The 14,277-nt window shown below is 44.4% G+C and overlaps 1 protein-coding gene across 1 annotated transcript in view; it reads left to right on the top strand.

Annotated features, from left to right (window-relative positions):
• Window positions 1-14,277, top strand: part of RNF215 (ring finger protein 215) — a 368,778-nt gene that overhangs the window by 339,459 nt on the left and 15,042 nt on the right. The window contains exons 10-11 of the mRNA XM_078667245.1: window positions 4,962-5,099; window positions 9,409-9,511. Coding sequence (XP_078523371.1) covers window positions 4,962-5,099; window positions 9,409-9,511 — 241 coding nt within the window. The remainder of the gene's footprint in view (window positions 1-4,961; window positions 5,100-9,408; window positions 9,512-14,277) is intronic.

The raw sequence follows: 14,277 nt of genomic DNA, 5'->3' as shown, positions 1-14,277 counted from the left end.
AAATGCAGCCAGTTAAATGGGTTTACCTCACCCTTCCTCCCTACAGTAAGTGATGTATGTAAGAAAGTGCCCTCTGTTTGCATGGTTGCACCCACTTTTTGCTGAACTGCTGATGTACTTTGACTGAGTGTGCCATGGGTTCCTGCCAAACAGGTACCCAGGGCCTATGGTCTTTCCCTAAAACTGCATTGAAGACAAAACCCAATTGGCACTCTCTGGCCACAGGTCAGCCCCTGGTAAATGGTACCACAGGTACCTAGGGCACTGTGACCAGGGAAGGTCTCTAAGGGCTGCAGCACTTATTGTGCCACCCTTAGAGGCCCTGTACCTTTACACTCACACACTCCCTTTGCAGGCTGCGTGTTTTGGTGCAGAACAAAGTGAAGAGTCGACATGGCACACATCTAAGCCCCCAATGGGGATCTGATGCCCTGTTGTATCCGGGGTGAGTGCCTGAACCATACCGCCATTTTCATGTCTGCATTTAACTTATACTCACTTAAGAAATCCACAGAAATGGGTATCACTGTGCATGTGTGTGTGCGTGTGTGACACTGAGTTGCATAACTTACTGCACATGGCACGAATGAAATAAAAATATTTTTGCTTGCATGTTCTATCCATAAAATGTACGCTTAGCTACAAACCTGTGACTGTCTGTCACTGGTATAATTTCTAATTTGTGAACACCAGACATAACCACCCTCTGGTCCTCCTCACATGATGAACAGCAAAACACACAAGAGGATGGACGGAATGTTGCACAATGGCAAAACAGTCACAGATCTGGGTTTAATCCATCGTTATTTTGCTCACCAAGCCCACCCCAGTTCAGACATGGCCATATGCAAATCAGTCTTGACCCTGTGCCTCATGGGAACAGTCCAGCCCGAACTGCCAAACCATGTCTTCCCTGGACCGAGTGGGACGGGTATGCTCAGACGTGAATCCCGTGCTCTCCATGCCACTGGAATCAAGCTATCCAGGCTGATGAATGCTGAAAGCCCGAAACCGGTCCTTGAATGCTTGTTTCCAGTCCAGGGAGGACCTGGCTTGGCAGTTCGGGCTGGACTGTTCCCATGGGGCACAGGGTCAAGACTGATTTGCATATGGCTGGGTTCAAACTGGAATGGCATGGTGAGCAAAAAAACGATGGATTTAGGCCCTGATCTCTGTACTGAGGTGAATGTATGACATTGTTCTGCATTCTGTCCATCACCTGTTGTTTTTGCATTTGTCACCCTGAGTGGGACGGGTATGCTCAGACGTTAGTTCCGTGCTCTCCATGCCACTGGAATCAAGCTATCCAGGCTGATGAGGGCTGAAAGCCCGAAACCGGTCCTTGGATGCTTGTTTCCAGTCCAGGGAGTACCTGGCTTGACAGTTAGGGCTGGACTGTTCCCATGGGGCACAGGGTCAAGACTGATTTGCATATGGCTGGGTTCAAACTGGAATGGCATGGTGAGCAAAAAAACGATAGATTTAGGCCCAGATCTCTGTACTGGGGTGAATGTATGACATTGTTCTGCATTCTGTCCATCACCTGTTGTTTTTGCATCAGCCCCTCACATGATACCAGTCCCTCTCACTGTATATCGCCTAGGGAAACAACAACTGTGAAGCTTCATTGCAACAAGCAACTTCTGGCTTAACCACACATGTCACAACATAGCTATTTATGTGGATGTTCATATTTTTTCTTTTTCTTTCAGGTAATTCCTCGAAAAGAACAGTGGCAGGTACTAGACTTGTCCCATGAAGAATAATAATAATGTACTAGTGTGTAACATGTTAATTGCATGACCACTCCACACTCACGTCTATCGGGGAAGTGACCTTTGCATCCCACCCTGACGAAAGCCCGGGACCATAAATAGGCCAGCATTAGGGCTGAAACATGTTGGTGTTCAGTTAGGGTCCTAGGATAATCATATTCTCCTACTCTACCATAGTCATTTTTAACTTTCCCTCCCACTCCATTAATAAAGGATACTTTAGGAGCGGGAGAGGAATTTTATCTTAATGTCGCGCCCCATACCAAATATCTTCCTAAGTGTTCCCTGAGACACGGTCGAGCCCACCCTGACCTCTAGGAGTCAGGGTGAGCCTGATGATGAAGCATGTCACTATTAGAGTGAGTGAGGGCTATAATAACAAAAGGGTCTCCCCCCTTCTCATCCATCAATTAAGGGACATTAGGGAAACAGTAAGGTTTAGACTCTTTTAGGTGTTCTGCTTCACTTTAGAACATCCCCTTCATTATCACTGGTTGTTTCTCCCCGTTTTTCTTCTCTATCTCTTTGCTTCTTAGGGACCTTGTCAGGTTCCAGGAAGGATATCCTTTTGTTAAGTCAGTTATTCATAGGGAGGATATATCCATTCCCACCTCCTTAGTGAGGCCCTCTCTACCTTTGTCGAGGCCCCATCAAAACCCTGATCCTCGTCACACAGACACATTCCTATGTGCCATGCCTACAATCCGCTGCCCTGGCATACGTCAGCCACCCATCTAGCTGGGTGCACTGTACCAGTGAGCCCTGTACCCCACACAGTGTCTATCTTAGACATTCTAAGTGCAGTAATGCCATTAAGAGTATATTGTGCTAAGATGTTGTCATTACGAACTCCACAGCCCCATTGTGGCATTTCTGAAAACTGGGAAGTTTGGTTTGAAACTTCTCAGCACATTAAACCCACACCAATGCCAGTGAGGGATTTAATGATAAATGCACTCAAAGGGCATCTTAGAGATGCCCCCTGAAAAACGACCTAACGCTAGTGTCCAGGCTGAGTGTCTGCTCACCAGCTGCCACCACGAGACATGTCACTGGACCCATGGATCGAGAGTCTGCTGCTCTCGGGGGTCTGAAAGAATGCACATCCTGGGACGAAGTGCCATGACTCCACCGCCAGGATGGGCAGGGTCCACGAAGGGTAAGCTTCAAAGGCTTGCCACATTTGTGAGCTACCCCAGGCCGTTGCTGCTTCCATCAACTGGCCACCAGTAGTTTTGACCCCCACTTTGGGCCGGAGAATCAGCGGGAAAACTAAGTGAGGAAGGGAGGTGTGCTTACCTTTGCCAACTCCACCCCTCAGGTGGGGAAGGCGAGGTGAAGCACAACTCTGTCCCGCCATCTTGCAGATGGGGAGACCCAGCCAACCAGAGTGAGCCATATGCCTCCTCCCACTGGAGGGTGGCATAGTAGGGGGTCCCAACATTTACCTACCTGTAACACCCCTAAATCTAGTATTTTGGGGCAACCCTGAACCTTGCCTCTTCAAACAAGAATCAGCAAGAAGAGAAGAAGTATCGAAGAAGCCATGCTGAAACAAAGAAGGGGAGGATGCCCACTGACTTGGCCCCAGCCCTACCGGCCTGTCCCCACCTCGAACTTGCAGTCAGCAACCTCAAGAACCCTGCAGACGTGCCCTGCCTTCCAAGTCAAACTTTTCTTCCTTTGAGCACCATATTTGCTCACCCACAGTCTCAGGCCCCAGTCAGGCCCCAGTCAAAACCACGAGTCTCCACCACTCTGCACCTGACACCCACGGCCCGAGTTTGACTGGCCCAACACCACGAAGAGGTCTCCCCGGCGATTCTGACCTGAGATCTGGTGATCTCTGACCTGCCTCGAAACTCCCAGCGAAGCTTGCAGCCTCTTTCTGGAAACCCCCCCCGACCGCAACCCGAGCTTGTAAGAGAAACCCGACGCCTAAAGACACCCCGCACCCGAAGACCCACGGCCTTGGGTGGCCCAACCAATGTGTCCTAGCATCTCCAGGCATCCCAACTTATCTCTCCAAGATGTTCGTTCCCGAGCCTGCAGTCTTTGTTGAAACCAGAGAATCCCCATTGCAATCAACAGGGCACACGACGGCAAACCAGCACCCTGGACCCAGCCGCCGCTGCGGGTGTGCTTTGTGGGCTAAACAGGATCCCCCTTTGCCATGAGCCTAACACCAGGAGCTTTGCTCTCACAACCCAGTCGCCTGCTCCTAAGCAGCCACCAACGAAACTCCCCCTATCCCCCATTGGATAACATTTGGCCTCAGCACTCTGCACCCTTGACCCTGGAGGAACCCTTGTTCTAACCCCAGAAACTCAACCCCAAAGTCTGAATACTTACCTGGTAACCGTTAACTTCATTTCTCTCCATAGGAACCCATTGACTGTTTTTCTCAGAAAAATGTTCTTCTAAGTGTGGAGTTGATTTGTATGGAAAACTGAGAAATTACAATTGTGCAAAACTGATTTTACTTAACTTTTTTTCTAGGAAATGTCCCAGTGTGATATCTAGGTATATCACACTGAGTAGAAAAAGTAACATAAAAAGTAATCTAAAAGAGTAACATAAAAAGTAATCTAAAAAGTAACTAAAAAGTAATCTGTACAGTATTTCAATACCCTGACTTACCTGTATTTCAAACAACTGCATTTGAACTTGCATTCATGTGTAAACACTGCATACTGTTATGCAAAGCATTTATTTCACTTACCTGTGCCAGGCTTGGCTTGGATCTAGAAATAAAATAATTTAACAATATTTTTTATACAAACAAACTTGGTCTGAGTTCAGTCTTTGAGTGTGTGACTTCATTTGCTGACTGAGTGTGTATATCAAATGCTTAACACTACCCTCTGATAAAGCCTTACTGCTTGCCCACACTACCACAAATAGAGACTAAGGTGCTATCTAGTTTTACCTCTGCCTACCTTTGGGGTTCCACTGGACTCTGAGCACACTATACCTCATTTTGGTATAGTATGTGCAGAGCCAGCTTCCTACAATGTATGTTCACTAAATGTTTCCTTTCCAATAGTATATGTGTAATGGTGCACTTAGCATATGTTCCCTTACCCCCACAGTATATGGCTCTATCAATGAATGTCCCTACTATTCAACCAGAGTTTCCATCACTTATAACAGTGTAACAGCTCATGATGTCTCATAATTTTGTAGCTGGACCTCCGGCAGCACATCCTCAGGCGACTTTCGGCTCTGAAGACGCGGAGATATCATCCCCCAAAATGCCACAGGGCACACACTCCTGACATTGAAAATTGTGCTGTGTGCTTGGACCAGTTTCACAAGAACGAGGTGAGTAGTCTGCCGAGCTTGGGATCTTTAAACATTTCTAAAAACACATTACAAGGTAAACCAGCAATAGAAACATGTCCTCACACTTCACAGTGCAGCAATAATTGGCACAGCAGACAGCACGTACTCAGATCCCCAAGTGCCTACCAACAAGTTATATAACACTTTGTAAAATCAAAACCTAAAGTCCTTAACATACTGTTTGCAAAGTCAATAAACATTTTGCCCTCAAATGACATAATTTGAAGTTCGATTACACACCATATAGCATCTTCTGTCATACAATCTTTTAAGCTCCTTTCTGTCCTAGAAACTTTTTAAAGGCAGATTACACATCAAGTATTGTACCACCACTGCTTCCAAGATCACACATAATTAGAAGTAAGTGAAAATACTTTGTACTTGTTCTTTTTGTCAAAGATGTCCTGCACATTTAGTGCTTTCTAAACTAAAGGGGCCTGGGACACGGAAATATAGACACTAAGACAGAGTGACAAGAAAGGGATATTCAAGGACTGTGAAATGGAGAAACAACGATTGAGACAAGAGACATGGACACTCTGACATGGACACACAAAGCAACACTGAAACCCAGGTTTATAACCTGAGACATGGAGAGAAGGGCACTAGGACAGAAGACAGGAACACTGGCACAGACAACATTTGACCCTGAGTTGAATAGAAAAATACTTAAATGGACACTGACATAAGAGACATGGAAACTAGGATCGTAAATACTGACATCCTGCTATGTCAGGAAAACACACATACACTAGGACAAAAAGATACAGACAGAGACACTGGGAGAAGGAATAGAAAAGGTCATAATAGCAATAATTTTGGTAAAAACATTCCCTTATGACCCAAAACCTGAATTCATCAAGCGAGTACTACATTATACCTACGGTTTAATTTATGACTTTAATTCAGTTCAGTTCAGTTCATAAACTTTATTCGGGTATTTTAGTACCCATAAACGCACAGTATCATAGCATATTGAATACCAAGCGGAGAGTGGAAAAAATACATGGTAATTAATAAATTACAATAATATAAAACATAACATTATGGCAAATGGATTAAAAAGAGATTCATTGGTGGTAAATAAATTACTATTGTATAAAATGTCAAATCATCCAGCAATTGTACAAAGGTGTTCATACATATTTAAAACTTAGGAATCAGACATAGTCTTACGTGCTCGGGTGGCAAGTCTCAGAAAGGTCATAATAGCAATCATTTTAGTAAAAACATTCACTTATGACCCAAAACCTGAATTCATCAAGTGAGTACTACATTATACCTAGGGTTGTAATTTATGACTTTGATTCATTAACTTATATTTATCTGTTGGCGCAATACAAGTTGACAGACTCTCTGTTACCATTTAGCTTGAATACAAATGTCATAATTTAAATTACTGACAATGTAATACAAGGACTAGACTCAAAAATGGTATATGTCCATAGAAAGAGCGGAGAATGGAGAGGAGGATAGTGTACTATAAGACAAGAAAACACGGACATCTCAGCAGAACAAAACAGATCCTAGGACAGGGAGTCATGAACACTGTGACATGGATGTACAGAAAATAAGACGAGACACACACTGAAGCCAGAGAAATAGACACTTGAGCTCTAAATGCTGCCACACTTACTGGTACAAGGAACTCCTGACTTGCAAGCTGGGACAGAGCGACACAGTCACATGGACAAGAGCTTAGAACTGGTAAACACTGAAACTGTTGCTGTCAGACATGAACACCAAGATATGGAACCATCACCACTGGAAGATAGACTTGAAACATCAGGATGTGGGGTGTTGGCCAATGGGACTAAGTGACACAGACACTAGGAAGGGTGAGAAAGACAGAAAGATGAGGAAATGACATTTGAATACATTATAGCCTTAAAGCCTACTGCCGAGGAACATAACTGTTGTTAAAGGCCCTAAACCTGAGTTATAGGCCCCAGCTGAGGCATAAGGGCTATAAGACTATTAGAGCATTCCAATCACTAAGGGTAGAATGTTCTAAATTAAAAAGGAAGGAACTTGAAGACAAACATTGGAATGTTAAAGCTCCAGGCTTATCCCAGCCATTATAATCCTGGAGCCACTCAGTTGTCTTCAATGGAGCTCTGAACATTCCAATGTTCTAATATAGCCTTAGTGCCCACCGTAGCAGGCTCTACCGGGCATTAAAGGCCCGAGCTGAATGCAAGGGCCTTTAACAAGGGAGTGGGCCTTTAATGGCTGGTAGAACCTGCTACAGAGCTCTAAGGTTATTAGAATATTCCTCCCCTAGAGGGCAGACTGTTCAAAATTATAAAACAGAGGCCTCACGGTGCCCAAGGGGGTTGAAATCCCCACGGCCTCTGTGAGCCTTTGTCAAACATTGGAATGTTCATGCTCCGGGCTTCTACCGGCCATTAGAAGCCCAGATCACTCCATTGTGTTCAATGCAGGGCTCAACATTCCAATGTTCTAGTACTCAGTAAACTAGTATAACCCAGGCAAGTATTGGTTGTTGTGCATTTTATAAATGCCACCTAAAATAACATCTCTTCTGAAAGGTCCACTTACTAATTCCCACTCTAATCAACTGCAAATCATCCTCGTTGCTTTACTCACCTGTTTATAAAGCATTCTGTCATCTGAACCTTAATCATTAATTAAGCACAAAAAAACACAAATCAGGATGTGTTATGGTTGTTTATATTTTGCGCTATGCAAACCAAGTCACATAAAGATGCTGTTATTTAGTGGTGCTGTCTTTAGTGCATATACCCATTAAGAATTTTTCCAAGGGTGCGTAGGGGTAGACTGCTCTGGGGGTGTGATGGGGTCATGGACAGCAAATTATCTCCTCCCTTTGAAAGAATAGTAACTCTCAGGACAAGCATAATGTTCTGGGGATAGGTGCATAGGATTCTTCTTGAAATACGACTTGTCAGTCACCAGCTCTTTGAGTGGATTTCTTGATGAGATCTTCGGCAGGAAGGTCATTACTTTGCCAATCTTCAGACAGTGGCGCCATCTTGGGCTGGCTTTGTTCATATCTATTTGCAATATGACTGATGTGTTTTGCATTGTCTGAAAGTGAGGTGGCTACTCAGGAGGCAGAGTTGCAGGGAGATTGTTTAATATACGTGAGACCATAGGGTATGTCATGGACTACTAGGTACATTGTTTGTTCAAGTGAAAGACATGAACACAGCAGAAAGTCTACAAAAGTGAAAACGAAATAAAGATGATTCTTTACAGAGTGTATATGTTGGGGGGGGAAATGGACGGTCCAGCCAGATTTGAGGAATAGTCGATGAACAAACTATAAGGGAAAGGGGAGCACATCTTTTCTTTGCTGCTGGTTGAAGAAAGTATGTTGCAGAAGCTAAAGTTCCAACTTGAATTTTAAAGTTTAAAATGAGACAGTATATGATAAATATATATATCCTCTTTGATGTCTTGTTCCTTAGCCTCAAGGCTAACTGTCTGGGTGGGGGAGAGGACAGCAGTGTGCATGGGATATCAACTCCCTTAGCCATTCATCTAGTGTTTCCTTAAGTTTTGCCTCAGTCCTTCACCCCTTCCTGCTCCCTTCATAGGGGGTTGGCTCAGAATCGCCAAGGCACAGGGCACTAATTTTACAAATAAATATTATTCCAGTAGGACTGATAGCAGGTGGTCTAATCTTCCCTGCCCATTGCTAACAACAAGGGCTCTGATACATTGCGGCACAGAATGGGGCGATGAAAAGTTCTACAAAAAAAGAAAATACTAGTCTAGAAAGCAATCATATGCAGAGATATGCCATTGTATGAGTAAACGGGGTATTGTCTGTCCAGGGTTATAGCCACAGATTCAAGCATATTCAGTAATTTCTCCTCCATGTGGGCCTCAAACTGTTGAGTATTAACAATAATTCTAGGAATATAAAAGTAGTGTGCCGAAATAGCATTTATTCTCCTTATTAATCACCTCAACATATGTAGTTGGAATTCTCCTCAGACTTATAGGCCAGTCCTCTTGTCACCTGTTTGAGATGCTATACTTTATATGAAATTCATTTTTAGATCTCCTAAAATTTACATACAGGTTGAGGTTTGTACACAGTCTTTTGTATTCAGATTTAGTGCTCTACAAACAGGTTACAGAAATGACAACCTTAATTTACAGGCCAATTACACTACTAGCGTTTATCTTTAACTTTCCTCCGCTTTTCCTGTGGACTGTCCACTGCATTGTGCTGTATTGTAGTTTCACCTCTTGTTGCAGTATATTTCAGTCCATTTTTTCATCCCTTGTGCAGTGTTTGCGAGTACTGCCATGTCTACACCGGTTTCATCGGGATTGTGTTGATCCATGGCTTCTACTGCATTACACCTGCCCCTTGTGTAAATACAACATCCTGGGTAAGTCGTTCTGGGGAGAAACCGTCATGAAACTGTGGGCATGGAAAATAGGAGAAGACATGAGACCGCACTTGAGAAATGTGAAAGAAAGATTAAGACTGTGCTGGAATAATGAAAACATATCTCCTTTTCGTCACGATAAAGCCATACTGCGTTCATGGCAGATTATCGAGTCAATACATTTTTTCTTAATGGTAATATCTTTGTAGAATGTGTGTTGTATGTCCTGCAAGTAGAATAATTAGGCCAAGAGAAATAAAAACTATACACAAATAATGTTTATCTTGAACCACTTTTCAGGTTTGAAAATATGTGTGCTATCCTGATCTTTATTTCAAGATTCTACCTCTGTGTGATGTTCTTTGTTGCTCTCAAGTGGAGTTCTAGACTCGACTCGTCTGTAGGGGGTCCTCAAAAAGAGCAACTGCTTTCATCATGGGTGACTGCAATTCCTATTACTAGGCCATGGCACCAGTAGCGATTAGTGGCATGAGATATATAGTTGTGGAGTAAATCACTTCTTTCCTGCATCCTAGAGTAGGGAGATTGTATATCCTGGTAAATTGTATGTAATTTTTCATGACGTGGCCTCGTTTCATCTCCAAGGTCTGTAAGAGGTGGGTGAAATAATGCTTTGGCAGGTGGGGGCTAAGGTAGGTTCATCCTGTCAAAATCTGTGTAATATTATGACCTGCCAACTCTTCTTACATACTGTGTCTCTTAAAGATGTGTGTGAAGTAATGTTTCCTGTCCTGCTGCAGCCATTTTAGACCATTTTTGTGTGTCTGGTTTTCAGTTCACATACTTCTGTAGGAAGCACTTTCCATGAATGAAACCATCTAGAACAGATCAGTCTGTGGAATGGAAAAAGGTACACATGAACCAGGGGATGTGGCCAACTCAAATGACACTGCAGAACACCTTTACAAAGGAGATTGGTGATCTGCCCATACCCCCATCTTTATTGGCTAGAGGCTTCCTGGACTTGTATATATGGCCCCTGGATGGTATGATATTGTTGTTATCTCCAAGGAAACAAATGTGGTTTAACATATTCTGGAAAGCTAGTTTCTATGAAGCCAATAACACCTATAGTGATATGAATAGGGTACAAATGAATCCTCCGGAAGAGTTTGCAAAGATTGAATTTCAGTGGCCAGTTGGCTTAGGTCCAGCTGCAATTGTTTTTGATTGTACACTGCTTCTGTAAGACAGGTCAGAAGTTGACCTTTTGACTTTATGAAGCACAAGGAAATAACTGGAATACAGAGAGAAATCCTGGCGATCTGCACTGAAAGAGTGGGCAACATACTCCAGTATTAAGAAAGAGACCTGCTTTTGCAAAACCTGAGACGCCGGCACAGAAGGAAAATGTTACTTATCCTTTACACATCTGTTCATGGAATATTGTGCTGTAGATTCACATGCTCTGCAGACACCTGCTATCTAGTGCTGTGCTCGGACATGTGCAGATATTTTATATTCGAAGAAGTATTTCAAGTCACAAGGACTTTTAATGCACATGGGCATCCTCACCATTGTCAGATTGTTTTACCACTGGGCAGGTGAGGATGGAAATGGAGCACAGAAGTAAAAGAAGATGGCCATGCAAATGAAAAAAAGAAATGAAAGGAAAAACATCTGAAGGCTTCCAGGAAGGGGTGGGCATATGTAGCTCTACATGCCATGAACAGATGCTTACATCTTCTGTAACATCTTCCGTTCTTGGCAAATGGAGCTGTAGATAAGGATGCTGTGCACGGGCTGTAAAGCAGCTCCTCCATAAGTAGCCCAGCCTCGCCAACTGGAGCTTGTTGCTGTGCTAGAACATCCACACAGTAGTGTTTGTTGAATGTGTGTGGGGTGGACCAAGTCGCTGCCTTACAGATGTCAGTTATTGGGGTATTACCCAGAAAGGTCATAGAGGCTGCCTTCTTGTGTGTAGAATGCAACCTGGATGAAACAGGGAGACGGCTTTCAGCACCAGGAGACCCTTTCGGGTAACTGCACGCTCTGTACGTTTCTGTTATTAACAATAATAATAATAATGTCTTTTGGTCTTGGCACAGCGCATTTGAATGCAGTTGACTAGTCACCGAGCTACACCTGCTTTTGAAATGGTACTGCCTTTGTGTTGTTTAGTGTAGGGGACAAACAGTTGTGTCTTATAAAATGATTTTGTCCTGTCGATGTAGTACATGAGGTCCTTTTAACATCTAGTGTGTGGAGGGATCTCTCTGCTGCTGCGTCCAGGTATGGGAAGAACACTGGGAGCTCAATTGTTTGGTTGATGTGGAAAGGAGAGGCCACCTTGGGCAGAAACTTTGGGTTAGTCCTGAGGAATATTATTTCGTCATTGGAAACCTAGAAGAAAGGTTCTTCCAGAGGAAGAGCTTGGAGCTCACTTATACACCTGAGAGAAGTAATTGCAATTAGAATCACAACTTTCCACGATAGAAATTGGAGACAGCATGATTGTAGGGGATCAACAGGGGGACCCATGAGTCCAGTTAGGACTACATTGAGACTCCAGCCAGAGGCCAGGGGTACCTTGGGGGGGATAACCCATTTAAGTCCTTCCATAAAGGTCTGAATGACAGGGATTCTGAATAGTGAAGCGTATACCCTGTCTTGTGGGTAAGTTGCAACAGCAGCCAAATGGATGTGTAAGTGAGACCTGAGCATTGTAAATGAAGCAGGTAGCAAAAATGTTTTGTACTGTTAGATTTAATGGATAAATGCTTTCAAAATGGACATACATTCCGAAGGTAATTGAGGTAATCAAGCTCTAGGACCTCAGGAACGAAATCGCAAGATAGAGCTGCCTGGGGTTCGGGTGCCTGATAGTGCCCCGGAGAAGGTCTGGCTGGTTGGGCAGCCTCTCATAAGGGACCACAGACCACTAAGGAGGGTAGCAAACCAAAGTTGTCTGGCCCACTTGGGAGCCACCAGGATGAGGGTGAGAAATATTTGCTGTAGGCTCCGCTCCGAATCACATACAGAAATAGTGGTAGAGGAGGTAAAGCTTACGCAAATATCCCTGACCTGTTCATCCATAATGCTTAGCCCATGGACGGTGGGCCCTGAAACTTGGAGGTGAAGCTTTGGCATTTTGTATTTTCAGCATTTGTGGGGGAACCAACAATGCCAGAGGTACAGGAGTAAGACTTGTAGATGGAGTTCCTCCTTGTGGACGTGTTGCTGTGTCCTGCTGAGCAGGTCTAATCGTTGTCCTCTCCAGATTTGCTCTGTGGTGAATTCCCCAATGCCAAATGATCTATTCTAACACAGAAAGCTTGGGACCGTGTATACCTCATTTTTTCTGAGGTAGTACATGACTGTTGTGGCTGTTATGACCAGGACCACCTTGTAATGTACCTGGCAGAAGAAACTCGTGAGAGCTAACTAGACTATTAGTAATTCTAGGTAGTTGGTGTGGCAGCCCTGTTGAAGGGATGTCCACATGCCCTGAGCAGTCATATGCTGAAGATGCACACCCCAGCCTGTGAGAGAGGCGTCCATGGTAATGGTCACCTGGGGAACTGGGTGTAGAAAGGGCCTGCCTTGCAACACGTTGTTGCTGTTCCACCAGTGCAGAGAGCAATGGGTGCTGGCCCAGATCAACACTAGATCTTTCCAGAGACCCTCCTCTTGTATCCATTGTGCCGCAATGCACTCCTGAAGTCAACACATATGTCATTGTGCGTGGGGAACAATGGCGATGAAGAAAGCCATTACGCCAAGGATGCATATTACTGTACTGACCATTATCTGGTGATCTGGCTGAAAAAGGGGCAGCAGAAACTGGAAGGCTTGAACCCGTGCAGGGCTGGGATAAGCTTTCCTGGTGCAAGAATTGAAAACTGCTCCTAGTAAAGACTGCATTTTGAAGGGGTTGGAAGTAGGATTTGACCATATTGATGATGAAACCTAGATCATGTAAAATATCTAAGGTGATGTAGCTGTGGGACAAACTGCTGCCTGCTTATGCAGATCTTACATTGACAAAAGGTGAGGAAATGTGCTTTGCAACTAAGAACACCGATGTGGCCCAAGAACATATAGGAGTGAAGAGGGCCCAGGAGTCAGAAACGTGATGTAATGCAAGCAATCGCAATCCAGGATTTGGCTCATAATAAAACCCCAGGTCTGGATGGCTTACCCCTAGAGTACTAAAGCACTTTTTGGGCTCTCCTGCCTCCTTGACTGCCAGAAATCTACAAGGCGGTTCTGGCTTAAGGTGAGCATTCACACTCTCTACGCGAGTCCCTTTTAGTCTCGATCCCAAAGCCAGGCAGGGATCCACCCCTGTTAACTTCCTATACTTGCTATACTAGGGGTGGATTACAAAATCCTAAGCAAAATATTAGCCGACCGCTATGCCTAAATCCTCCCAAAGCTCGTGTACTCAGACCAGAATGGCTTTGTCCCGGGCAGAAGCACTTCCCAAAACATCTGCCTTCTGTTCCATGTCCAGGATCGAGTGGGGGTCTTTTTCCCTGTGCCGCCTGCTTTGTCCTTTGACTTAAGAAAGTGCGTTCAACACCCTGTCTTAGCCTTATCTATTCAAGGTGCTCCGCTGCATGGGAGTGGGACCCATAATTCGAGTCTACATAATAGCGATTGTACTCGAACCCCACCTCCCGGATTCATTTAGCCACTACATCTCAGGTCCCTTACCAAAGACTCTAGGAACGTGCCCGGGATGTCTACCCCCTACTATTTGCCTTGGCCATGTAGCCCTTAGCTGTGTGTCTCCGAAGGGA

Source organism: Lissotriton helveticus, chromosome 11, assembly GCF_964261635.1.
Source record: "Lissotriton helveticus chromosome 11, aLisHel1.1, whole genome shotgun sequence".
Taxonomy (NCBI): Eukaryota; Metazoa; Chordata; class Amphibia; order Caudata; family Salamandridae; genus Lissotriton; species Lissotriton helveticus.
The sequence above is the reverse complement of the archived record's forward strand: the minus strand, read 5'-3'. Positions and strand labels throughout refer to the sequence as shown.